Here is a 25,280-nt window from a genome sequence, read left to right on the forward strand (position 1 = left end):
AAAAACCGAACCATATTGAATATGAAGCCTATAACAAAAAAGCCCAAATAAGAAAAGAAAAGATCGGCCCACGATTAGGGCAATCCACAAAAGTCGCAGAGAGAGAGAGAGAGAGAGAGAGATCATTCATTGCCCTTCCCGAATCGTATCGTTCTCCTCCGTATCAGAAAAACCGGCGAGAATTTCGGAAATAAGGTAATAATTATTTCCACGTTTTACTTTTCCTTTGTATTCTTAATAATTTTTTCCTCACAAAGTTTGAATTTTTTTTTTTTACTCCTGTCCGGTTTCTATATATGCATTTCTCCTAATTTATGCTTACATTCAATCTGGAGATTGATTTGTTCCTTCTTAAAAAACTGGATCTTTTTGGGTTCCTTTTATTAGCCCAGAAACGTTTCTTATGTGTGTGTGTGTATCTGGGGGTAGAAGTCTGATCATAAACTGACCATGAGTGCTTTTATAGGTTTGTATCATGGAGAATTTGAGGCAACAACAACTCAATTTGGTTCAAGGCATGGTTCAACGCGGAACAGCTCAATCGCATCATTGATGTGATGGAGACTGTTGGTATATATGCCCACATCATCATCGATCTGCAGCACCAGCCACCACCACAACCACAACCACAACCACTGCCGGGAAATCAGAATGTGGATGATGAGGCTGAGTCTGGCATCACCCGCGAATAATTGATATCTTAATCTTAACTTCCGTCGAGGATTCATATTAATGCATGCCATACATCTTTTGTATTGGAGGTTATTTGTTATCTTACTGTTTAGGATTCATATTATAATGCCTTATCTGGTTGATCTCTTTCCTGAAAGCTAGCTACTGTATTTTTCTCTTTTTTTATTTGGGAATTGGATCCCTTGTTTCTAAAGAGGAAGAAAAAAAACAATACTGTTTTTAACGCATTCACTTGGGTATACCATAGAGATATTGCAACTACTAACACACACTTACTAACCCATCACAATAATTTAGTAACCCTTGTTTTGTTTTGTAAACTAATGGAACAAGGATAATTATTATTTGTTGAGCCGAAGATCATGAAAGGACAGTTAACAAAACAAAAATGCAATTTCCGTGTCACAGTTCAAGAACCATAGGGAGCTGATAGGGAGAGCACGTTTATGGGTTTATAGTTTATACTAGAAGTTGGAATATATCTTAACCAGAATCCTGGTCCAATTCATGTGTATGTAAATGACGGACCTTCTTCACAGCCGTGCGAAGGTCAATAATTATAAAATGCCTCTATTTAAATTATACAAAATAAAAATGTTTGTAAAAATTAATCACAGTGTCATATAACAAAAAAAAAAGACAAACTAAAACGAAATATTAGTTTTTAAACATTAACATATTATGATTTGATTACTTCAATAATTAAAATAATAGAGTAAATAGAGATAGTAGATAAAAAACTAATTTTAATTTGATATAACTAATTTGGTGAAAAGACTGTGAAAGAAAAATTTGGCACTGTGTTACCATAGAATCAAAAGATGAGAAAATCTAATGACGAAACAAAAGCTATCGAAAATGAATTTGTAATCCTAATTGTTTAATTAAGCATAGACTATGTCATATAACTATTTTTTTAATTAATTAATATAATGAAAAAATCTATGTTTAAAATTAGATTGTAGAAATCTATATTTTGTTTCTAACGATGTAACTTTTATGAGCCCACAATTCTGTAGTTATATATTTTTATTAGAGATAAACTACATGACATAACTAAATTATATGCTCTTATTTAAAAAAATAAATTAGATGCCACAAACGGCCGCTTCTTTTTTTATAACTGCTGCATCGCTCTCACTGGAACTTTGGTGATTCGTCCAAGGACTCTACAAATTTCAAACTCCACTTAATTTCTAGGGGAACAAGTAATGGAACTATTAATGTGAAGTTGTGAACACAACATGAGGTAGATGCAAAACCATTTCTCCTCTTAATATATCCAATGTCCAGCTTTAAAGGTTGAAGCTTTTGCGAATTTTGTACATCTTCTTGTGGAATCCTTGCTAGTTTCGTTTACTGTTTTTGGTAAGAAGAAATCTAATCTGACGTTTATATAAGCAAACCAACCGGTTTAACAATAATGATACGCACATCTATGATGCAAAACGTCAGATTGGTTGGTTTGATTATAAAAACCAAACAAAATAATGATACGCACCGTTTTTGACACCGTCTACACACGAGTAAAATAAGCAGACGCAATGATGGCAGTCTCAAAAACCTCAAGAGCAAAAAAAAACCATGAACAACTTGTTCAATCCCAGTAGACCAAGCCCGAAGCCATGGCCGAACAGGAAGAAGCAAACCAACAAACCCGCCATTTTTATTTGCTCCGTTTCCCTTTTTGTTTTCTTATTCATAGTTGTCTTCTTCTTCATCGCTTACTCCGAGATGCCCAAGTCCCTGTTCTCGATCTCCGCCTTTTCTGGATCCGTTCAATTCCCTCAGTGCAGATCCGAGACACTAACCCGAACTCTTCTAGGTCAGAAGTTTCTATTCTATTCTCCTCACAGTGGATTCAGTAATCAGCTCTCCGAATTTAAGAATGCGCTTCTTATGGCGGGAATTCTTAATCGGACCCTCATTGTTCCTCCGATTCTCGATCATCACGCCGTCGCTCTCGGCAGCTGTCCTAAATTTAGGGTTTTGAACCCCAGCGAGATACGTCTCTCAGTTTGGAATCATTCAATTGAGCTTCTTAGGACTAACAGGTTACAAAATCTCTCTTCTTTTTATTTCGTGATGGGTTATTTAGTAATTTTATCAAAGTCGGGTGACGAATTTGGTGTTTACAGGTACGTTTCAATGGCTGATATTGTAGACATTTCGTCGCTGGTATCATCCTCGGCTGTTCGAGTCATTGATCTTAGGTACTTTGCATCACTACTGTGTGGTGTTAACTTGGAAACTCTGTGCTCTGATGAATTAGCTGAACAGTCTCAAGGTTATGAATCATTGAGACAGTGTGGTTATTTGTTATCTGGAGTTCGTGGTAATGTAGATAAGTGTTTGTATGGTGTGGATGAAGATTGTAGAACCACGGTTTGGACGTATAAGAACGGAGATGCTGATGGAAGATTAGATTCTTTCCAGCCTGATGAGAAGCTTAAGAAGAAAAAGAAATTGTCTTATGTGAGAAGGCGTCGAGATGTGTATAAGGCTCTTGGACATGGTTCAGAAGCTGAGTCTGCAGCTGTTCTTGCATTTGGGAGCCTCTTCACGGCTCCATACAAAGGCTCGGAGCTCTATATCGATATCCGTAAATCTCCAAAGATAAAGTCTTTGGTTGAGAAGGTTGATTTCCTTCCTTTTGTTCGAGAGGTAATGAGTGCTGGCAAGAAATTTGCGTCAGAAACCATAAAGGCACCGTTTGTTTGTGCACAGCTTAGATTACTAGATGGCCAGTTCAAGAATCATCGGGAGAGCACGTTTACGGGGTTATACCAGAAGTTGGACTCTTTGAGGTTAAAGAATCCTGGTTTAATTCATGTGTTTGTAATGACAGACCTTCCTGAAGGTAACTGGACCGGAACTTACTTGGGTGATTTGTCTAAAAACTCTACAAATTTCAAGCTCCACTTTATAGGGGAACAAGATGAACTCTTAGTGCGAACAGAGCATGAGCTTGGTTCTGCGAGTCACGGCCAGAAATTTGGGTCTATTCCGATGAGTCTTGATAGTATCAAAAAGATGCAGAAGCATTGTTCACCTCACGAAGTATCAAATGTGCAGCTTTACGTAGAGGAAGCTGTTTGCAGCTGTGCTTCACTGGGTTTCGTTGGTACTGCAGGGTCGACAATAGCTGATAGTGTAGAGATGATGAGGAAATACAATGCGTGTAGTAGTTGAACTCAGACTGTGATTTCTAAGATTGCTGGATTAACCAATGTGGAGTGATTTTGGTTGAGTTTTTACCGGTCTTTGTATAGAGATGAAAACAGGCTTTTGAATTGTTGTGTTGGTAAGTTGTTATTTATAGGAAGCTATCTACACAGTAGTTTCTTATTAATAGACTACTTGGTTCCTTTCTGATAACTTAACACAACGAATGGATCGTGCCTGAGAGCCTAGACAACGATGGTAGAGACTCTCTACTAGAGTGGTTTGCGTGGGATGGATGCGCTTGGTGGTGATTAGTGTCTGACTCTTTAAAGTTTTTATATATGTAGAATCCCTTGTAGATTCGACAAGATTTGTAATTTGTACCAATGGATTTAAACCGGTTTTGATTTTGGACCAAATACAAATAGTGGAAGTGATTTGGTTGACTTGAAGAGACATTATAAATTCGTAATCGTACTAAACCGGGCTTAAAACTTACGTCGATGTGTAATTTATGACCAATGAGAGCTCTCCACGTAGGAAGATTCCACGTGCAGCTTCTCCAGTGAGTAAAGGCCGATTTAAGCGAATTGAATTTTAATTGGGCGCCCGTCGGTCACATCCACCGCGAACATTTCGACCGGACTTTTGAGAAAATTCAGAAGTTTTCTTCTGTGTTGTTTGATATTTGGATCTACGATCTGATCCTTCCGCATCGACGCGGAACGTTTTCGAATCAAATTGGTGAGGATAGGTTCGGAATTTTGGAATTTCGGAGGTTTTGTTCGACGGTCTCTCTGAGGTTTTCACCGCCATGGCTGCTCCGTTTTTCTCCACTCCATTTCAGCCTTATGTCTATCAGGTTCTCTTCTCCCCCTCTAAGATTCGTGTTTCTGCTACCTACACTACTGTTGAGAAGGCTAGTGTTCAAATGTGTTTCTTTCGCGAGTATTTTAGGATCCTTTCGTGTAGGTGTTGAGGACTGTGATGTTTGAGTTTTGTTTCCGTTTCTTACCACTGTTAATCGTACGATCCAATCTGTTTTGGTTTTCATGATTACGTTTTGTGATAATGCCAATAAGTTATTTCCTGGGAGAGAATTGATCTCTTGAATCTGTCTGTAAAGAGTATAGTCTCACAAAAGTGCTCATGTGATGCAGAGTCAGGAAGATACGATCACACCTTTCCAAATTTTGGGTGGTGAAGCACAGGTTGTTCAGGTAGGTTTCTAGTTTGCGCATTTTGTGGACCTGTGTGTCATATCCTCAAGCTCTTTTAACCATTTGATTGTTTGTCGACAGATAATGTTAAAACCACAGGAGAAGGTCATTGCTAAGCCTGGTAATTTCCAGTCTATTCAATGTTTTAATGTCTTTGCAACTTAATCATCCTAATTGCTCATTCAGTTTTGTAAGATCGGTTTGGTTAGAATTGTATATGTTACTGATTAGGTATGGTGCTGTAGGTTCAATGTGCTACATGTCTGGGTCCGTTGAGATGGACAATACTTATACCCCTGAACAAGAAGTTGGAGTTGTACAGTGGATTTTAGGCAAGAGTGTTAGCAGTATTGTTCTTCGCAACACTGGGCAAAACGATGGATTTGTCGGTATCGCTGCACCTTCCTTGGCAAGGATTCTCCCAGTTAGTGATTCTTGCTCTCGCCATGATTTTCTTCCTTATTATTAAGTGTCATGCTTAATGTAACTCTTTATCTCGTTCTTATCTTTCTGTGAAGGTTGATTTGGCCATGTTTGGTGGCGACATCCTTTGCCAGGTAGAGCTGATTAACGAAAACCTTCAGTTTTTGTAGATGCTTAGTTCTCAGCGTTTTCCTCCACATTCACTGATATGGCCTTTTCTTTTTGTTATGTAGCCAGATGCATTTCTCTGTTCGGTTCATGATGTGAAGGTTGTAAATTCTGTTTATCAACGACATAGAGCAAGAAACATTGCTGCAGTTGGCGCTGAGGTAAGGAGAACAATACATTCCATTGTCTTTTGGCTTAGTTCATTCTAAACTTAGATGCTACTAATGTATGTTAAATTTTATATACGTCTGGCTTTGAACTCACATAATCATTGTTGCAGGGGTTTCTGAGACAAAGGCTCTCTGGCCAGGGTCTTGCTTTTATTATCGCTGGTGGCTCTGGTATGCAACTAAGGTTAATTTACAACATGATGCTCTTTCAGTTTAGGCCTTTTAAACTGATCCGACTCCTTTTGCTTCATAAGTTGTACAGAAAAACCTGGAGGTGGGAGAAGTTCTCACCATTGATGTTTCTTGCATTGCTGCTCTCACTCCCTCGATCAATTTCCAAATCAAATACAATGCTACAGCTGTAAGACGGGCAGTCTTTGGGGTAAGTTACATATCTTTCTTATCCAATACAAACAAAATGTATCAAGATTGTTCCTCTCGTCGTACTTACAAATCTTCTATTTTTTTTATATCAAAAAGGGTGATAACGTAGTAACAGCGACTCTAACGGGACCAGGCATCGTGTTCATCCAAAGTTTACCGTTTCATCGTCTCTCGCAGCGAATTGCAAGGTTAAGAATCGAAATCTCATCTTTGGTTTAGAGATGATGGTTTCTTGTAGTATAAGAAGAACAATTCAAACTGGACTCACTAGGGGTTTTTTGCTTTGCAGGTCGGTGACGTCCCCAAATATGAGAGAAAATCCAAGAGTATTAGTTCAAATAGGATTATTCATATTTCTTGCATACGTTGTAATTGTGTCCTCTTTAATCCTTACTGAAATGTGAAATAGACAGGTTTCTTTCGTTCCATCCGCTGGAAACATGCACTCACTTTTGTCTACTGTCTTCTCACAGTATTTGAAGTTTAAAAGTAATGTCCTTGGACATGAGTGTTTTTGTACGTATATAAAGAGATGAGAAATTGCCTCAAAATAGCTCTTAAAAGATAGTCTTTATAGTGTGTAAATTGCAAATTTGACAATATCATTATGCTATCATAGACTAATTCATACACATATTTTGAAAATATTTTAACGGTAGATACAAATCTGCGTAACTACACAAACTTTGAAATAAATGTAAAATTTTACAGATAAGATTTCAAACGTAAAATTTTATTGATAATATTATTGAAATCGTAAATAATAACTAGTGGAGTTTCATCAACAAAATAATAGCCATAGAAAGAAGATCCAAGACAAGACGAAGAATGAAAAAAACAAGACGAAGAATGAAAATAACAGATTTGTTACTCAGTTATCGTATAACTCTTATCTAATAAAGGAAGCAGCGTGTAATTTTACGTTTTTTATTATTTTGTTTTACTTTACTATTAGTTGTATATGCTCATGAATAACTATGTATTTTCTGATTCAAGATAATAAAATCAGATGTTTAAAAAAAAACTCATATATTATTTAAAAAGATTTAATCTGATAATATTTGTTTTAGATACAAGATTTGAACTTTACGCACTTTTTAATACAATTGAATATATTCATTAAAATAAAAATGATGTAAAAGAAAAATCATTAAAACTGAAAATACAACATTAAAGTAAAATAAAGATCCCGCACAAATGCGAATACAATTTTAAAAACTTAGTTTTATATATTAATAAAAAAGTTACATAAAGAGAAACATTAGCTGTTTTAAATAAAAAAAACGAAGAGTGTGACAAACTGAAAATTAAATGAAACCCATTCCCTTTATATATTATTACACAAACATCCGATTACAGAGGACTTTTTCTTTAATTAACGCAACAGAGCAGATTACTCTAATAACTCTTTTGTTTTTGTTTCTCTTTTTGTTTTTGGCCATGGCTTCGTCTCCAGGCGGTTGAATATGATGATGAAGGTCGTTTTATGCATTCTTCTGTATCTTTCATTCTTCGAATCAAGCTCGTGATCTCTCTCCTTTCGATCGCTTGGAATGGCGGAAATGCTCATCACCACCGGCGTCAGAAAACGCCACCGAAGGAGATCGCTTGTACCTTGATGGCTTCCTCTTGAAATGTCTGTCTTCATCATCACTGGAATCGTGTTCTGCCGACTCTCTTTCCCTCCGACTGTGACGACGACCCGATGAAACAGCCGCAACCACCGAGCTCTCTGGAGGTGATGCTGCTGGAGAAGACTTAGATGATGTCTTCCGGTGCTTGCTAGATGATTCCTCCTCTAAGAAGCTTATGCGAGCGAATACGCTGGACTTGTTGTCATCATCGATCTCTGCTGCAGTTGGCTCCGATGATTGGTTTTCGGATCTTTTACGGTGCTTGCGATCTGTCTCTCTGTGACGGTCACGGCGGCGGTCATGTTCGGAATTCATATCTTGATGACGGTCATGGTGGTGATCACGCTCAGATCTCCTGCTGGATGATCGAGAGGGAGATTTGTGCCTCCGGGATGAATGACGCTCCGGTGACAATTTCTCCGATCGCCGGCGACGGTCGTAATCAGGCGAAATCGGTGGTCGAGGTCCCTGTTTCTGTTCATCCAAGGCCCAATCAATAAGAGTTACATTTAGTAAGAGGAATTTGGGTCTTGGGCCCAATAAAAGATACATTAAGTAAGCCCAAACTCATTTTTCACCTAAATTCTAATTTAGCTTGTTAATTTAGTTAAGCACGAAGTAAACAGTGAGCAAACAAAGGTTGTTCACTTTTCATGTAAACGTCCCTTTATCACTTTAAAAACATGACACCACCTATGGACCTTACACTAACGTTTTATTTTGTTTTAATATATATAAATGTAATTTAAAAAATATAGATTTACTATGATTTTGATATCAATATGTTTTCTTTAAAATATAGACTACATATCTACATTTTTTAATAAATAACAAACAAAAATAATAATGTAAAGAATTAAAAAGAAAATTTATGTTTTAGACGCACGGCAATGCTAAACATTATTTACTGGTCAGTTTGGGACCATGTCTCCGACAAACCCGCAAAGAATGTGAGTCCAATGTGGAAAGAACTATATAAAAGCATATCAACCCGTTAATTTATTTAATACCCCGAATTTAAAACCTCTTCATACAAGTCTAGAACTCTCTGCTTAACATTTTTTCCCCCATACAAATTTTATATCTTTGAATATGCAAACGAATCATGGGATCGGTCGTGCTTTTTACTTGTGACCAAACTGCCTAAGAGAAGACTGGAATTCATTTTTATGCATTCTATACAAGTCAATACATTTTATTGCATTTAGGTCCATATTTTCCCTCTACCGCATCTACTCTTAAATGTCTCTCATCTTGACTAATACCCCCTAAACCAAAATTAACTATAATGTAAACAGACGCCTATTTAGCAATTGTGGAATCAAACCATATTCCTTGACGTAATGATAAATGCAGAGAGCGATAAAGATAATAAGAGATAAAAGAGAGAAATATAGTGTTGAAAAAGGTGGTCTCTTGAAAGCCAAACCAGTTGGCCGAGAGAGAGAGGGAGAGAGAGAGAGCATTGAGACAACAAAATGATACATACAGTTTTTGGTTTCATGGGCGAGGAAGAGGCTGCTGAGTTATTGTTCATCATTCGGTTCTTCTCACCTTCCCTGTAGACATTCCCTCTGCACCACACAAAAACAAACATCAAGTTAAACATGCTGCAGTAATACATTAGCCTGGAAGTAGCGATTGCTTAGTGGTTTACCCTTCTGAACGTCTCTCGTTTTCACGCTTTCTTTTCATCTCAGCTTTCTTAGCTTCAAATTCCTCTCTCCCCATAATAGGACGTTGGAGATTCATACGATTCCCCATCTCTGCAAGGTCCCTGTTCGAGTCACATGTGCTGGTCATTATATAGCTTACTAATAACTACAATGAAAGAGACAAAATCACAAACTATTTTGAAATGAGAGTGCAAGTATCAGTTTGTCAGTACCTATGGGGTGGTGGTAGATTAGGGAACCCGAAGCCCTGTGCAGCAAAAGGATCTGAATGCATCATGTTGCCAAACGACAAGTCCATGGGCCCTAATCCATAGCCAACAAAAGGAGGCATCGAGCCAGGAAAAGGGCCTGGAAACCCATTGAAACCATGATGAATGCCATTGAACCCAGGTTGAACGCCGTTGAAGCCGAGTTGCACACCATTGAAGTACTGATTACCAGGACCTGGACCCTTGGGCATCATATAGTCAGGGCCTGCTGGATTTGACATGGGATTCCACTGCATGTCTGCAACAGATCACAAAGACAAACAATCGGTTAAGCCTCTCTATACAGTTAGCATAGACTGGGAAGAAATAGTACTCAGCATAATAGGAAAAAGAGTTACCAGTTCCAGGCACCCGAGGTTTCTTTTTTTTTCTTTTTCCTGCTAAAGAGAAGAAGTATGCATTACTTTACAAATGATACTAATTGCAAAACATTAGTGTACATAAATGTGCAAAAGGATTTAGTGACGCTTTCTCTTCTTTATGCTAATAGGATGAAAGTCAGGGATTACCTTGCTCCCCAGAAGCAACCTGCTGTGGTATTTCTTCCTTGGGTGCCTGCGTATTCAGCTGTGGAACTGCTGCTTCCTTGCCATTCAAGGATCCTTGAGTGTTTTCAGATGCATCATCTGGCTTTTCCACTTTAACCACTTCTGTAGTCTCCCGAGGAGCACTTGTGATCTCCGCTATTTCGACCGACGGCTTTAGAGTTGACGTCTCATTGTTGTTACTAGGAGCTGGTTTCATTTTGTCTCCAGATGCAACAGATGTAGTAGGTGACAGAACCTTGGGAGGTGGACATCGTGCAGACTCCATATCTAGAATTAATACTCTTTAGTTTACTGATAAAAGTGCAAACAAAAAAAAGACTATGAATGCAGAATGAAATACCTTGGACTTGACACATGCTGCCAGCGTTTTCAGCACTACTGTTACCAGACTCCAACATACGGTTTATAGTATCCCTTAGGGTCTTGTTTGGTAGAAGATCATCAGCTAGTACATCAGTTGCTCCACAGACACATTTTGACTTCGTAATGATGTGATCTCTGATACCTGAAAAGTAGATAATTGAAGTCAAACAACCAGGATCTGTAATTCATAATGATTAAAGTAAAAGGCTTTTGTGGAACAGCAAAAGGCATGAGATGTATTGGGATATGACTAGGAAACTTACACTTGTCACAGTAACTCTTGAAACAGCATTTGCTCGTCAGTGCAGCATGTCTCATTACTTCTTTGCACAATGGACATTTGAGTTCAGGAGGAAATTCTCCAACAGAACGTGTTGTTGATGTCAATCCCTCCATTTCCTTCTCAAACGCATCCCTGAATTTGTTAATATTGATCAACATAATGAATGATTTATTAGGTGAATAATGGTAAAGAGGAACAACTTCGCCATTTTAGTTCAGCAATGACGTACTCATTTGGTTTCAAAACTGCTACTGCACCACTTGGCAAGGAATAAGAGCCATCTGGGGTCGCCATCAGCATTGACTTAGGGATACCAGTAGGTGGTTTAACTCTCTTAACATCATAGCTAGGATCGCCATTTGTGGGGCAGTGTTGAATAAAATGTCCTGAGTCAGGAAAAGATGCTCAGAACACAGTTTTATCTAGGTAATAACGACAAATAAAAATAAAATTCAACAAAAAAATTCTAAAATACCAGGAACATTGCAACGATGGCAAGTATAGCCTGGTGGCGGAGTCGTCTTTCTTTCCATTCCTATACACACACATAAAATCAGTTACTGAGCAAAATAAATCTGAGGGAACTAAAGAAAACAAGTAAATCGTATAGCAAAAGTATAATTACCAAAACCGCGTCCACCCATCCTTCCAACCATACCCCTTCCATAACCTCTGCCCGGGCCATAACCATCCGCAGCTGGTCTGTAACATGAAAGAAAATAAGAAGGTTATGCAAAATGTATGTCAAGATTTAATTCCACATGCCCAAGTAAGTACATCATTTCAAGAAGACTACTTACTGCTGCCAGTCTAATGCCGGAGTGTCAATTAACGCCTTTATTTTGGTTTCTTCATCTACCTTATCATCGGCTGGTGCAGGGTCGTGACTAGAATGGATAGATGGTGCATCAGGGATTGAATACAAATCAGTCCCAAACTCATCAAATTCATCTTCAGCCTATAACGTATTATTAAGATGTGAATTAATTAGTTTTGTACTGGAAGTCAATGCCAACAGAAACCTAGAAAACTTGCACAACTCACTGCAGTTATATCAGCAGTAACAATATTGTTAGTATCAGCCTGAACGTTTTCCACTTTATTCTCAACTCTAGGCCTGCAAAATGTAGTTATGTTACATCATTACACATGAGGGTATAACTTCACACACAAATCATTATAAAATTCCCAGCTTATACCGTTTGTTTTTTTTTGTATTTCTTTCACAGATTTGAGGAAAAAGAGCCACTAGGACTGAACTAAGCAGATGAGAAATTAAAAATTAAAGATATAGATCTCAGAAATTACTCTGGTATGGTAATAACTCTGATGCGAGGGCGTCCAGGGACACGGCGAATGAGAACAGAGGTATTCTTTGGGATTAACATTGCTTCATCTAGATATTCTGAAATTGCAGCAAAGAGAAAATAAATATGAAGGCCACAGATTGCAAATCTATCAGCGGAGAAGCGTAGTAACTCTTTCTAAATGATTCCCAACCACGACCAATTCATAACAGTATCCCCAGAAAGGTAATCACATTCAACACAAAGATAAACCAGTATGCAAAAACTTGATTGCTGGTGTCTTTTCTATCTAATGATGATAACAAGGAAGTAGAGCAATTAGAACTAAACAAATACCACAGTGCAACAGAAAATAGCCACAAACTATGCAACAAAGTTTGACAAAACATGTAAAAACCAGATATTTAGAAGATGCTCCAACCAAATCTATAAGTAAATATTGATAAAGACAAAGACAAGATTCTCACGTAGTTAACTATAAAACAAAAGACACGTATCTACTACTAAGGATTAAAGACACAGAGAGGTGAAGAGAGTTAGATGCATATAGCATAAAGAGGAGGAGGAAGACAAACCTTCGTTAGTTTGGGCATTAGAGATGACAATGTCAAGGTCTTTACCACTTCCCAAATGCTTAGTTTCGTAAATTTTTTCTTTGAGAATACCAACTGATATAAAAGGACCATCCATGGGGATAGTATCATAATCCCTCGCACTCTTAAACTTGTAATAAATTGCCATTCGATTTAATCTGATAAATAGAATCAAAAATACAATATATATAAACCACACACACCCACACAAGAATCTCTCTACTCTTTCCCAAAAAAAAAAAACCTTAACCCAAGAAGCCCTTCCTTAATTTAAAAAAAAAAATATGAAGGCCAGAATTTGATTTCCAACAAGTATGTATAAACTCATACAACAAGAAAAACTCAATATATATATATATATATATATATATTTGATTCTTTACTTCTCTAATTCGACTTCAAGAGATGAAACCTCTCTCTCTCTCTCACGCGCTTCGAGATGACTTCAGATCAAAGAGAACGCCCGTGCTTGAATTGAATCGAATATAATATAACGCTCAGCTAACACTGTAGAAATCTTCAATTAAACCGGCCGCCGCAAAACAATTGAAACGATTGGCTTCAACCCAGACGATCTCCAGAAACTCTCCGAGCCACCCGACTCGGGGAATTAGAATTTGAAACGACGGTGAAATTGCAGACGATCTCGAGGGGAAAGAATTTGAGAAATCTTTGAGCCTTTTGATATGTATATGCAGGAGAAACCGATGGAACAGGAATACGAAACGAACTCTAGGGTTTGATCAGAGAACTGTCTCGTATCCCTATCACCCTAATTCTCTTTCTTTTTGCCTTTTTGTTTTATATATTAACTTCTCATGGACCCCTTATAGTTCATGTCTGTCATTAAAAAGGCCCAATAAATACCAGGCCCAATAAGGGCTTTGCTCAATCTAATGGAAACCCTAGCTGCTCCCATGGAGACATCTATTTAAGGCGTAAACCTAATCAGAAGAAAGAAGTGACTGCGACGCCGGAATTCGCAATGGGTATGTTTCTTGTTCATCAGCTCTTTCTTTCTCTTTGATGTTGTTTCTGTATTGTTCATTGGTGTTTATATATGTTTCTGTGAGAAATGAATTTACGAAATGTGTTTTTTCTTTTGGACGATAGGTGCGTACAAATACGTGTCGGAGCTATGGAGGAAGAAGCAGTCGGATGTGATGAGGTTTCTGCAGAGGGTTAGGTGCTGGGAGTATCGCCAGCAGCCTTCAATCGTTCGTCTTGTTCGTCCCACTCGTCCCGACAAAGCTCGTCGTCTCGGCTACAAGGCCAAGCAGGTCCTTCCTTATCTTCTTTTCCTCTTCATTTTGTTTGTATTATAAAGTTAGAAATCGTATGTAGTGTTTAGGTAAAAATGTTGAATCAAGCCTTTGTCTTTTTAATTTGCTGGTTAAGCGGTGTCTTGATGCGTAGGCATTTTTTTTGTCTTTCGCGAATATGATAGAATACTTCCTGAACCCAGCTACATCGATTCATTCTTCTGACTGAACAGCTCTTTATCTTCTGTGGACTCTGTTCCTGTCTAAGATTGATACATTTTTTTAATTCCTTTATTAGACAATGTACCTTTTTATCGGTTGAATGTGTTTTTCTGACTTCTTTTCTGGGTTCTCTTTATCAGGGATTTGTTGTCTACCGTGTTCGTGTCAGACGTGGTGGTCGCAAGAGGCCAGTGCCTAAGGGTATTGTCTATGGTAAACCCACCAACCAGGGAGTAACACAGCTCAAGTTCCAGCGTAGTAAGAGATCTGTTGCTGAGGAACGTGCTGGTCGCAAATTGGGTGGCCTTAGGGTCGTTAACTCCTACTGGCTCAATGAGGTATGAATCACACCCTCACTCTCTTTATTGTAGTAACTATCTATTGTTGGTCGAAACTGAACTCGAGTTTTGTACATTCAGTATATGGCATGTGAATTAGTAATCTCTAGATGTGTAATGTATTCGGATGATAACTGTTTGGCTGTCTCTGTTTTACTCAGGACTCTACCTACAAGTACTACGAGATTATCCTTGTAGACCCCGCACACAATGCTGTCCGAAATGATCCAAGGATCAACTGGATCTGCAACCCCGTGCACAAGCATAGAGAACTCAGAGGGCTCACCTCAGAAGGAAAGAAGAATCGTGGTCTTCGTGGAAAGGGTCACAACAACCACAAGAACCGTCCTTCTCGCAGGGCTACCTGGAAGAAGAACAACAGTTTGGTTCTTCGCCGTTACCGGTGATCAACTTTATGTTTTGTTTTGCTGGTATATCATCCGTGTGGATTTGTGTTTCGGAATTCTGGAATTACATTGGGATGGAAGACTTTCACATTCAAGAGTTTGTTTCAAGTTTTGAGGTCTTAATAACTTTAATTCTGACCATAGAGCAAGTTTAAGTTATTTTTTATGGCGATTTCGTTTCTACTCAATATCCCACGTGTAGATTTGCTCGTGCCTTACTTAATTCTTGAAGATGCAAATAAACCGGAATGTCTTGAACTATCTCTCTAAATTTGAACCAATGAAGACTTGTAACGGTTGATTTGTAACGTGAATACCAACAATGACGCCTTATTAACATTTCCAAGAAGTTGTTATCTTAGAGCCTTTGTTCGATGAAACTGTCCCTTAGATTTTGGAGAGTTTGACGAATTGAGTCTTCTGTCTGTGAAGAGTATTTCAAGCATATCAACCTTTGAGCAACTCGGTAGATCCTATGTATTTCGTGGTGCTTCACACAATTTAGCTCTATTCTTTTATTTTCCTGCACAACCATCTTTAATATATGAGAACTAGCAAGGCAAAAGAGCTTAATAGTTTATGCTAGCCTATTTTAATTGTTTGGGTAATACCTTGTCTGTGATTCTTGAGGTTATGGTCCTAGCTGTTTCAATCACTGTATTAGGCAGACCAGCCACTTCGGCTAATAGAAGGCCATAGTGTGGAACATGTAGGGTTCCATCTCGCAATTGAAACTGATAAGAAAAATGTAACATTCAGCAACAGTATCTAAACCCCAAACCCATACGCGAGGAAGGCAGATAGAACCTTGAAGTCTAAGCGGTTGTCTCTGATGTCTACATAAAAGTGAAGAACCTTGACATTTGGATAGATGGTTGCTAACTCAGCGAGACTATCCATGTGGGTTGCAAATACTGTGTACCTGCAAGTTTATAGCCACAAATTACACATTTGCATTTACTTATTAAGTAGCGTTCTGGCAGTGGGAAAAACTCAGTTAAAGGCTTACGCTTTCAGTGATAAGAGATACTCGCAGCAGCTCCATGCCATTGCTAACCCGTCTGAGGAAGAAGTCGCCCTCCCAAGTTCATCCATGACNGTGCTTCACACAATTTAGCTCTATTCTTTTATTTTCCTGCACAACCATCTTTAATATATGAGAACTAGCAAGGCAAAAGAGCTTAATAGTTTATGCTAGCCTATTTTAATTGTTTGGGTAATACCTTGTCTGTGATTCTTGAGGTTATGGTCCTAGCTGTTTCAATCACTGTATTAGGCAGACCAGCCACTTCGGCTAATAGAAGGCCATAGTGTGGAACATGTAGGGTTCCATCTCGCAATTGAAACTGATAAGAAAAATGTAACATTCAGCAACAGTATGTAAACCCCAAACCCATACGCGAGGAAGGCAGATAGAACCTTGAAGTCTAAGCGGTTGTCTCTGATGTCTACATAAAAGTGAAGAACCTTGACATTTGGATAGATGGTTGCTAACTCAGCAAGACTATCCATGTGGGTTGCAAATACTGTGTACCTGCAAGTTTATAGCCACAAATTGCACATTTGCATTTACTTATTAAGTAGCGTTCTGGCAGTGGGAAAAACTCAGTTAAAGGCTTACGCTTTCAGTGATAAGAGATACTCGCAGCAGCTCCATGCCATTGCTAACCCGTCTGAGGAAGAAGTCGCCCTCCCAAGTTCATCCATGACTATCAAACTCCTACATTTTGAGGCATTACTAAGATATGAAACTGAGGGGGAGGTTCGTTTGTATTGATTGCTTCCATCAAGGCTACCTGTTGGAGACATTCTGCATTATGAAAGCGGTCTCTCTCATCTCTGTCATAAACTGTGACATTGAAAGTAAGGAATCAGAATTGTGATATCACATCTCCCCATATGTATTTCCCTATTTGTAATATCAAAACTGTTGGGATTTATCAACAGGCCAAATCGTTAAGAGACATATTGAAATCTGAGCCAGAGTCTAAAGGATTACCGTGCTTGAGTTCGACTCAAGGTTATCCATTGTCCCCATTCTTGTAAATATGCGGTCAACCACCCTTATAGTTGCAAAGCGAGCTGGGACGTAGCAGCCAATCTGAGCGAGAATGACTACTAGACACACCTGTTGGAGATATGTGCTCTTTCCGCTCCTTGAGATATGACATATAAAGACAAACATGAGTCAATGAGTTGCTGAACGATTGATAAGCACTCGAGGAGTTAAAGTAAGAGTTCCCTTACATGTTTGGACCCATAACTACCAACATGTTGGTTGCTTCTGACATGAAGATACTATTAGACTGCAAAACAGAATTTGTGTTAAAAAAAAAACGTGCACGGCCCCAATATCAAAGAATCATGATAGATAGAATCATGAGATATAGCGCGAACAACTTACAACAAAGTCGTTGTGTATGCTTTCTAGGATGGGATGCCTTCCAGCATCAATTGCCAGTGGGCCACTTTCTGCCAAACAATATATAGGCAAGTAAATTCCACACAAAACGTTGATCAATTATTTCACTTAAGGTGTTTAAGGAATCTTAGTGAGAAAGTCAGCTACCTGTTAGTTCAGGTCTAGAGTATCGATCCACTGGCTTTGTGGATATTGTATGAGCAAATGAATTAACAATCATGTCTAGGAGACATAAGACTTCTGCTAGGAGTGTAAGGGCAGAGATATCTTCCCTTATCGTATCCATCAGTGCTGCATACATACAGAGAACGTTTAGTGTAATAGCCTTAAAAAATCAAGCATGATAGGATTATAATAAATCGGGTTACTACATATAGTTGAGACTTGTGAGCAATGTGAAATTATCAACCTTCCAAGCATGTTTCCGTTCGAATGAAACACTCTCCAGCGGCAGACTTATTCCTGACATTCAACTGCACAACAGATCATTGTACGGTAGATATTAATCAAACATTGTGTCTAGGTTCCTGAAATCATGAACATAGCTCCTACTTGTCCTAGATTTGAGGGCTTATTCTTCTCATCAAATATATCCGTGGTGTCTCAAGTCTTCAGTGTATTAAAACATTGGAAGGGGAGTTTTGTTCATTTATTATCATTTGCATCAACTATTAAACTTTGTATAGATAGCTGTAATGTGAGCCTGAACTGCTAAAACTGATAAAGCCACAAGGAAACGGTGCATCTGAAATTTTGATAATTTAACTTACAGAAGCCAGTTCCAGACTCGAACAATGTATATTTTTCCCATGTTTTACAACCTGGAACATACCACGTACAAGACAAATTAAGTCAGGAACCCCATATATATAGATAGAACATTAATTTTTCAACGAAAGTGCGTTTTTGACCTGAGTGAATTTGCTTGGAAGTTTTCCCTGAACTTCCTTCTGAGGAATTCTGACAAAGAAGCCTTTCCTGTTGTTGAAAGGGAGTTTTAGATTTGGCAAGTTGAATTCCTCACGATACTTACTGGCCAGATTATGTATTGCTGTCAATGTTTTCAAGATTATAGATTAGCAGAACAATGGAAAAATCAGTGATAATACAAAAAGAAGCATAATTCTTGGTTCACCTTCACTAGTATCACAAAAGGTTCTCCTTGCAATATCCAAAAATCCATCAATTCCGGCTTTTAAAGCAAAACACTGCTGTGTGCGGGCAACAAAAGGAACCCGTGCATGGAGAACATCATCATCAATAACTTCCCCAATTCTGAAACAAAAAGAGGATAAAGAAGTTAGTGACTTCGAAACTCTAGTTTTTAGAAATTTTGAGGAGGAAATGGAAAAAACTTCCAGAAACGAAGTATATAGTCAATATCTACTAGCCAGATCCACTAATGGCATACTTTTTTCTGATGGAAGCATATTTATCATTTTCACACACAGACTTATAAACATTGGTAAGGAGAAAACACTTTGCGTCCTTTAAAACCTGCATTTAGACATGGCGTGACTAAGGTTAGGGATAGGTCATAGACATAGCTGTAAAATCAAGTAAGAACAAACTGACAACAAGTGAGAAAGAAAAACACCTTAGCAAGTAGAGGCAAAGCATCCAATGCAGTCTTAAGTAAGATGATGCTTGAAATCATATTTTGGCTCTTTCTGGTATTATCAAAACCTAGGACCGCTTCTGTGACTTTCTTTGGCTTGAAGCAGAAATGACAAAGAACTCGATCTGGAAATTTGTTTTGAGATGATGTTATTAAGAGAAGAAACAAGCTCAATACATTGGATGCAATGAGAAAAGGTCAGGATCTTCCCACTTTTTCTCTTAATTACTAACCAGTCTCTTTAGGAAATTTACGTAAAACCTGTGAGAGCCCAAAGAATAGTTGTTCATTGCTCATCAACTCATCCTGCAATTACAAGAAGAGAAATTTTGCCTTACGATTAATGCATTATCAAACAATGGAAGTTTTCTGGTAGCTGCACAATTATCAACCTCTGTCAGTCAACTTATTTAACACCCAACGGAAATTGAATGATATGTTTTCAGAAGTTCCATAAAGATATATGACACCTTAATAATAGCTATACTAACCAGGCAATCCAGGCGAGTGTTAATAGTTTCAATATCTTTCAGAGGCTGCAACAAATTGGCACGAAGAAGCCTAGTCCTGACCAACATATCATGCATGAAATAAAAATGACTAGTGAGTTAAAGAGGTCTCACATGCCAAACTCATATACAATATGTTTCACAAGACACAATTTGTAATTTCAACTCTTAAAAAGTGTGTTTCCAAATACCCGCCAACTGTTTTTGTTGTCTTGAGCATTTGGAACAGACTCCTCTTTTTGTTGCTAGTGCCCAAAAGTGCGTTATGGAATGGATCAATGATTTCCAGATTCTCAACACTACAATCAAATCAAGTAAACAATGAAACAGAACGATTTACAGTAAAATTCTCCATAATTTAATACACTAGGAAAATGAACAATATCGGGGTAATCCTACCTAGTTGCATCGATGTTCATGTGATCAAACGATCCATTAAAAGTTACCTAGACATAGGCAACATAATCCACAAAAATGCTATCAGCAGTAATGAGAAGGTAGAACGCGAGAAGAAACAGGTAAGACCAAAACCATAAAGAAACAATGACACATTATGCAAGAATTGTGGATTTACTGCATATACAACCAGGTAATTGAGAATTGTACATAACCAAAACCCATACAGTCAGTGAGTGGTTGGTGACAATCACACCCTTTTCCGCCTCTATCCTGCTCATGAGTCATGACACAACACACCAAACTCAGTATTTCAAAAACACCAAACTGATAATTCACTGAAGCAAAAGGTTGAGGATGTAGACACCATTTGATCGTAGCTGCAGCAGCAGCCAGTGAGAGATAATGCTGCTTATAGTAAGTGTCTAAACCAAGTGCCAAAGGTTCTTCTGCAGCCAAGTTTTGTATTAATACAGCACCCTGAAATATATAGCCAAAAAACGCATATCCATTTAAAACTACACGACTACAAGAATCAATGAATGTTTGTACCATCAGAGGTTCCTGGATCAACCTTAGTATCATCAAAACAGCCACGGGCAAGAACAACCTGCGAGAAGGCAAGATAGTAACCGTCAATTGATTCTGCTATATAGCTAAAGACATATACATATTACAATTCCCCAATTTGTACAGACTTATCATCCATGGAACAAAAAATCNTAGTCCTGACCAACATATCATGCATGAAATAAAAATGACTAGTGAGTTAAAGAGGTCTCACATGCCAAACTCATATACAATATGTTTCACAAGACACAATTTGTAATTTCAACTCTTAAAAAGTGTGTTTCCAAATACCCGCCAACTGTTTTTGTTGTCTTGAGCATTTGGAACAGACTCCTCTTTTTGTTGCTAGTGCCCAAAAGTGCGTTATGGAATGGATCAATGATTTCCAGATTCTCAACACTACAATCAAATCAAGTAAACAATGAAACAGAACGATTTACAGTAAAATTCTCCATAATTTAATACACTAGGAAAATGAACAATATCGGGGTAATCCTACCTAGTTGCATCGATGTTCATGTGATCAAACGATCCATTAAAAGTTACCTAGACATAGGCAACATAATCCACAAAAATGCTATCAGCAGTAATGAGAAGGTAGAACGCGAGAAGAAACAGGTAAGACCAAAACCATAAAGAAACAATGACACATTATGCAAGAATTGTGGATTTACTGCATATACAACCAGGTAATTGAGAATTGTACATAACCAAAACCCATACAGTCAGTGAGTGGTTGGTGACAATCACACCCTTTTCCGCCTCTATCCTGCTCATGAGTCATGACACAACACACCAAACTCAGTATTTCAAAAACACCAAACTGATAATTCACTGAAGCAAAAGGTTGAGGATGTAGACACCATTTGATCGTAGCTGCAGCAGCAGCCAGTGAGAGATAATGCTGCTTATAGTAAGTGTCTAAACCAAGGGCCAAAGGTTCTTCTGCAGCCAAGTTTTGTATTAATACAGCACCCTGAAATATATAGCCAAAAAACGCATATCCATTTAAAACTACACGACTACAAGAATCAATGAATGTTTGTACCATCAGAGGTTCCTGGATCAACCTTAGTATCATCAAAACAGCCACGGGCAAGAACAACCTGCGAGAAGGCAAGATAGTAACCGTCAATTGATTCTGCTATATAGCTAAAGACATATACATATTACAATTCCCCAATTTGTACAGACTTATCATCCATGGAACAAAAAATCTCACCTTCCTAACAGTGCTATAACATCGATCCACCAGTTCTGATACACCAACCATGCCATCAGCTGCCAATTTGTTGGGAGGAACGATTACCACAGTTGGATCATAGAAACGCAACAGCGTCTTCGTGTTTTGGTATGAGCTGCTCGTCTCTATATACTGAGATAGATGCAGTGAAGCCGATCTTAGGTCAAAAGCAGCCATCCCGACCTAATCAGAAAAATTCAAATTAGAATCCAACACCACCTTCAAAATACCACGCGAACAATAAGATTCTGAAGCTAATCCCAGAAATCTCCGTCGCGAAATGGAGACCCAAAGAGAACACAAATAAAGGAGCCAAATCGGAGACTATAGTCTTGCCAGAACAGCGAAATAAAGGAACCGTATACCTCTTTGGCTCTGTTCTCAATGATGCCGGCGACGAAGCTCGATCTCTCTCCCCCGTCGTCTTCCATTTTCGCTCTACAGATCAGAATTTGAAAATTTGAGCAATCGGGACAAGTGTTCCGAAAATGAAGGCAAAAGCGCGCCACTGTGAATTATATAGTCGACGACACTTCACTCACTGCGCCGATATTTATTTCGGAAACCGGTTTAAATTACCAAAAACTGTTCAAGTAGACTACTCAGGGAGTATTTCCCGGTTCAATTTTGTTGGTTAAAGTAAAAAGGCTAAATAACCAAAATAAAATCAAATTCGATATCTTTAGTGTCAAACTACAATCAAATTCAATTTTCAGACAACTACATATGAATATTCCTTTCACAAACAATTAAGCTTCTATCCCATTGAAAAAATGTCGCTTAACACTTGGTTTTTAGATCGGTTGTTTTGGTCCAATAAAGTTTGAATCCGTTGGTATTGTCCGAATTATAGAGAAATTGAGGAGTATGTTTGATACAGTTCCCATTGCCTAAGCAGGGCAATAAGTTGGAGGATCACTTCATTGTAGCTAACTCTGCTCAATTCAAACCCCTACTAATAGAAGCTTAAACACAGAATAAAGAAAAGATTCAGCTTTAGATTACAGTTTATAACAGTTGATCACCCTCTCTTTTATAACAGTAGATTACAATAAACAGTTGTATGGCAAAGATAATGAACAGCAATGATACAAGATTTACAAAGGTTCTATAGTAGTTTCTTTACTTATCTGTCAGTCACAAATCACAAGACCTCGTCAATGGTTACATAGCGGCGCTCCTCAATGGAGAGCTGTGCAGCAACTCCAATGGCAACAGCCATCAATCCATCTTCCAAATCAACAGCTGCTCTTCCTTGACCTCTGATTGCTGATAAGAAGGTGAGGTGTTCCAAGTAACTTGACCCATGATGCAACCCTTCATATCTGAATTAAAACATCATGTGATGTGACTTGTGAGACTGCAAAAGACTATATGTATTGAAGATGAATCAATCTTACTTTATTCTTTCATCCTCAGCTTTTATCGTTTGAACGTGTTCTCTTCCTTCTGCACGACTGCCAAATCGAACTATGCCCTCTGGAACAAGTGCCTCCCCCTACAACAAAATATTGGCCCCAACTCAAAAACTCATAATTCATATAAACAACTCCAAAGAAATAGTCAGAAAACACTTTATGTTCATCTTCCCTGCCTCATCTGCCACCTATATGCATAGCTTCAGCTGATAGTGATTACATGAGAGCTAGCATGTATGTCTGCCATGTGATTTTGGAATAGATGGAAAATATGTAGTTTTCATGAATAACAAAGGTTCAGTGTATTCAATACAAAATAAAAAACAGCCAACTCTATTTTTTTCATTTCTGACTTAAAAAATTCTATCATACCAAGACCATAATAAGCAAAAAAAGGAGCCCATGATACTTCAAAAAGCTCACCTTTCCAATGTCACCAGTAACCGATATTTCTTGCTCGTTTTTGCTTCCTTCAGCAAACATACAAAGATCGAGCATCCCACGACATCCGTTGTCAAACTCAATTATAACATAAGCGTTATCAATTATATCAGGCACCTATATCACAGAGAAACAAATAATATGAAACTCACAACAAAGACTCCTTTACATTGATGGAGTGTAAATTTGGGATTAGAATGAACCTTTCCATCATAAACTTCATCCTTGTGGTTCACATCCATGCCTCCAGAAGCCATCACACATAGAGGATTCGAACCAGCAAAGAGCCTCATAAGATCAAAGAAGTGGCAGCATTTCTCCACTAAGGTCCCTCCAGTGTTCACATTGAATCTATTCCAGTTGTTCACCTAGTGATGTGTTCTCTTCTCTCAGCGATCATATAAAAAATAGGATGTGTAAAAATAACTACACAGAGTCCATCTTGTCTGAGCCTACCTTAACCAAGAAAGGGAATCTATGTTCTCGGATTGCTACCATCTTGACATTACCAAAATCTCTGCCTTTAACTTTTTCTATGAGCTTAGCTACTGGCGGCATGTATCTGTATTCTAAACCAACTTGTACAACCATATCTGACCTTTTCTTCGCAGCCTCCAGAACCTGATTTCCCAGACACAGTTTCATGAAAATGATCAATCATCATACTCAGCAAGATTTGGTACCAAACAAAAAAAAAATGACCTGTTTGCAATCAGCAACTGTGGTGCATAAAGGCTTCTCAACAAGAACATGATGTGGTTTTGGATAATTGATAATGTCAATAAGAATCTGATGATGAGTCATATTTGGAGAAGACACAACAATCACGTCACACAACTCACTCTTGAGCAACTCATCGTGTCCTGAGAAAACCTTAATCACAACAAAAGATGGAAAATCTCAATCCCGAGTACCAAAAGAGTTAATCAAGTACAAATTGAAAATACCTTGAGTTCCCAATTAAAGGATTGAGCGAGTTCAATGGCAAGGAGCTGTGAGGGAGGGTGAGGATCGGCGATACAAACGACGGCGAGGCCTTGGTCACGAAGATGGTAAAGATTGATGAGATGTTCTCTTCCCATCATACCAATCCCTACGATTCCATACCTGGTAATCGCTCCTGAGTCCTTAACATCCGCCATTACCGTACGTCTGAGCTCCTCTGAGGCTCTGACTCACTTTCGCTTGATTTGGGATAAACGACGTCGTGGGGCCGATTTCAAAATTGCATGGACTTGTCTTTTTTGGGTAATAAAGACTTTTTTGGAGAGGACACAATCTAACGAGAAGTCATATTTACGGAAAAAAAAAGTAGAGAACAATAAATCCGGCAAAAAAATACATGTACCATCTCTTTTTTGTGCGTGTCGTGTGTGTCCTGGAATTAAGCAAGTGCCAGTTGCTGGGTAAAAAGATTGAGTAGTAAAAAAAAATTATGAGTGTAAAATACTGTATTATCTAAAAAAACTGTTTTGTGCACAAAAAATAAAACAAAATCTAAAAAAACTGTTTAATAATGAATGAAAGATGAAAAAATT

At 38.2% G+C, this 25,280-nt stretch overlaps 6 protein-coding genes and 1 long non-coding RNA gene across 9 annotated transcripts; 4 read left to right on the forward strand and 3 right to left on the reverse strand.

The window, feature by feature from the left end:
- On the forward strand, positions 98-937 carry LOC104723358. The gene is made up of 2 exons (XR_757329.1): positions 98-195; positions 467-937. It is a non-coding gene; the product is annotated as an uncharacterized LOC104723358 (long non-coding RNA).
- Positions 2,216-4,071, forward strand: LOC104723359. The gene is made up of 2 exons (XM_010441707.2): positions 2,216-2,747; positions 2,832-4,071. The coding sequence occupies exons 1-2, from the start codon at positions 2,278-2,280 to the stop codon at positions 3,883-3,885; spliced, it is 1,524 nt and encodes a 507-aa protein (XP_010440009.1). The 5' UTR covers positions 2,216-2,277; the 3' UTR covers positions 3,886-4,071.
- On the forward strand, positions 4,471-6,742 carry LOC104723360. Its single transcript, XM_010441708.2, has 10 exons — positions 4,471-4,720; positions 5,019-5,078; positions 5,160-5,199; positions 5,324-5,502; positions 5,597-5,635; positions 5,735-5,830; positions 5,950-6,010; positions 6,094-6,221; positions 6,320-6,411; positions 6,513-6,742. Exons 1-10 carry the CDS (start codon positions 4,673-4,675, stop codon positions 6,625-6,627), a joined length of 858 nt encoding a protein of 285 aa, XP_010440010.1. The 5' UTR covers positions 4,471-4,672; the 3' UTR covers positions 6,628-6,742.
- LOC104723361 (E3 ubiquitin-protein ligase RBBP6-like) lies at positions 7,525-13,687 on the reverse strand. 3 transcript variants are annotated; one of them, XM_010441710.2, is made up of 16 exons: positions 13,280-13,687; positions 12,879-13,054; positions 12,305-12,401; positions 12,041-12,113; positions 11,797-11,954; positions 11,622-11,698; positions 11,472-11,531; positions 11,226-11,382; positions 10,977-11,128; positions 10,691-10,855; positions 10,312-10,617; positions 10,141-10,182; positions 9,746-10,040; positions 9,515-9,634; positions 9,347-9,431; positions 7,741-8,331 (listed from the first exon to the last, which is right to left on the reverse strand). In XM_010441710.2, the coding sequence occupies exons 2-16, from the start codon at positions 13,042-13,044 to the stop codon at positions 7,741-7,743; spliced, it is 2,544 nt and encodes an 847-aa protein (XP_010440012.1). In that variant the 5' UTR covers positions 13,045-13,054; positions 13,280-13,687. The 3 variants fall into 3 exon arrangements, with proteins under 3 accessions (XP_010440011.1, XP_010440012.1, XP_010440013.1); XM_010441709.2 differs by lacking the exon at positions 13,280-13,687 and having other exon boundaries at positions 7,525-8,331; positions 12,879-13,044; XM_010441711.2 differs by having other exon boundaries at positions 10,141-10,179; positions 12,879-13,682.
- On the forward strand, positions 13,781-15,289 carry LOC104723364 (60S ribosomal protein L15-1). Its single transcript, XM_010441713.2, has 4 exons — positions 13,781-13,885; positions 14,010-14,176; positions 14,521-14,718; positions 14,880-15,289. Exons 1-4 carry the CDS (start codon positions 13,882-13,884, stop codon positions 15,123-15,125), a joined length of 615 nt encoding a protein of 204 aa, XP_010440015.1. The 5' UTR covers positions 13,781-13,881; the 3' UTR covers positions 15,126-15,289.
- Positions 15,195-22,382, reverse strand: LOC104723363 (DNA mismatch repair protein MSH4-like). The gene is made up of 24 exons (XM_010441712.2): positions 22,249-22,382; positions 21,863-22,066; positions 21,711-21,746; positions 21,504-21,616; positions 21,364-21,409; positions 21,140-21,186; positions 20,932-21,039; positions 19,657-19,732; positions 19,399-19,471; positions 19,145-19,290; positions 18,959-19,044; positions 18,683-18,822; positions 18,459-18,598; positions 18,318-18,368; positions 17,957-18,020; positions 17,695-17,838; positions 17,530-17,597; positions 17,373-17,431; positions 17,125-17,281; positions 16,922-16,974; positions 16,747-16,845; positions 16,545-16,659; positions 16,349-16,471; positions 15,195-15,648 (listed from the first exon to the last, which is right to left on the reverse strand). The coding sequence occupies exons 1-24, from the start codon at positions 22,312-22,314 to the stop codon at positions 15,484-15,486; spliced, it is 2,379 nt and encodes a 792-aa protein (XP_010440014.1). The 5' UTR covers positions 22,315-22,382; the 3' UTR covers positions 15,195-15,483.
- LOC104723365 (inositol 2-dehydrogenase/D-chiro-inositol 3-dehydrogenase) lies at positions 22,862-25,041 on the reverse strand. Its single transcript, XM_010441714.2, has 7 exons — positions 24,690-25,041; positions 24,445-24,615; positions 24,199-24,363; positions 23,946-24,110; positions 23,725-23,859; positions 23,284-23,381; positions 22,862-23,208 (listed from the first exon to the last, which is right to left on the reverse strand). Exons 1-7 carry the CDS (start codon positions 24,882-24,884, stop codon positions 23,028-23,030), a joined length of 1,110 nt encoding a protein of 369 aa, XP_010440016.1. The 5' UTR covers positions 24,885-25,041; the 3' UTR covers positions 22,862-23,027.

This window comes from Camelina sativa, chromosome 11 (genome assembly GCF_000633955.1).
Source record: "Camelina sativa cultivar DH55 chromosome 11, Cs, whole genome shotgun sequence".
NCBI lineage: Eukaryota > Viridiplantae > Streptophyta > Magnoliopsida > Brassicales > Brassicaceae > Camelina > Camelina sativa.

Coding starts and splice junctions, on each gene's coding strand:
- LOC104723359 (XM_010441707.2), top strand. CDS start 2,278: ATGAACAACTTGTTCAATCCCAGTAGACCAAGCCCGAAGCCATGGCCG. Junction 2,748..2,831: donor GAGCTTCTTAGGACTAACAG/GTTACAAAATCT, acceptor TGGTGTTTACAG/GTACGTTTCAATGGCTGATA.
- LOC104723360 (XM_010441708.2), top strand. CDS start 4,673: ATGGCTGCTCCGTTTTTCTCCACTCCATTTCAGCCTTATGTCTATCAG. Junction 5,831..5,949: donor TTGCTGCAGTTGGCGCTGAG/GTAAGGAGAACA, acceptor TCATTGTTGCAG/GGGTTTCTGAGACAAAGGCT. Junction 6,222..6,319: donor TAAGACGGGCAGTCTTTGGG/GTAAGTTACATA, acceptor TATATCAAAAAG/GGTGATAACGTAGTAACAGC.
- LOC104723361 (XM_010441709.2), bottom strand. CDS start 13,044: ATGGCAATTTATTACAAGTTTAAGAGTGCGAGGGATTATGATACTATC. Junction 10,856..10,976: donor CAAGAGTTACTGTGACAAGT/GTAAGTTTCCTA, acceptor TCTACTTTTCAG/GTATCAGAGATCACATCATT. Junction 10,618..10,690: donor CAGCATGTGTCAAGTCCAAG/GTATTTCATTCT, acceptor TATTAATTCTAG/ATATGGAGTCTGCACGATGT.
- LOC104723364 (XM_010441713.2), top strand. Junction 14,177..14,520: donor TCGGCTACAAGGCCAAGCAG/GTCCTTCCTTAT, acceptor TCTCTTTATCAG/GGATTTGTTGTCTACCGTGT. Junction 14,719..14,879: donor ACTCCTACTGGCTCAATGAG/GTATGAATCACA, acceptor TGTTTTACTCAG/GACTCTACCTACAAGTACTA.
- LOC104723363 (XM_010441712.2), bottom strand. CDS start 22,314: ATGGAAGACGACGGGGGAGAGAGATCGAGCTTCGTCGCCGGCATCATT. Junction 21,747..21,862: donor GTTATAGCACTGTTAGGAAG/GTGAGATTTTTT, acceptor GCCTTCTCGCAG/GTTGTTCTTGCCCGTGGCTG. Junction 18,599..18,682: donor CTTTTGTGATACTAGTGAAG/GTGAACCAAGAA, acceptor AAACATTGACAG/CAATACATAATCTGGCCAGT.
- LOC104723365 (XM_010441714.2), bottom strand. CDS start 24,884: ATGGCGGATGTTAAGGACTCAGGAGCGATTACCAGGTATGGAATCGTA. Junction 24,616..24,689: donor CCTTTAATTGGGAACTCAAG/GTATTTTCAATT, acceptor GTTGTGATTAAG/GTTTTCTCAGGACACGATGA. Junction 23,382..23,724: donor TTACTGGTGACATTGGAAAG/GTGAGCTTTTTG, acceptor ATTTTGTTGTAG/GGGGAGGCACTTGTTCCAGA.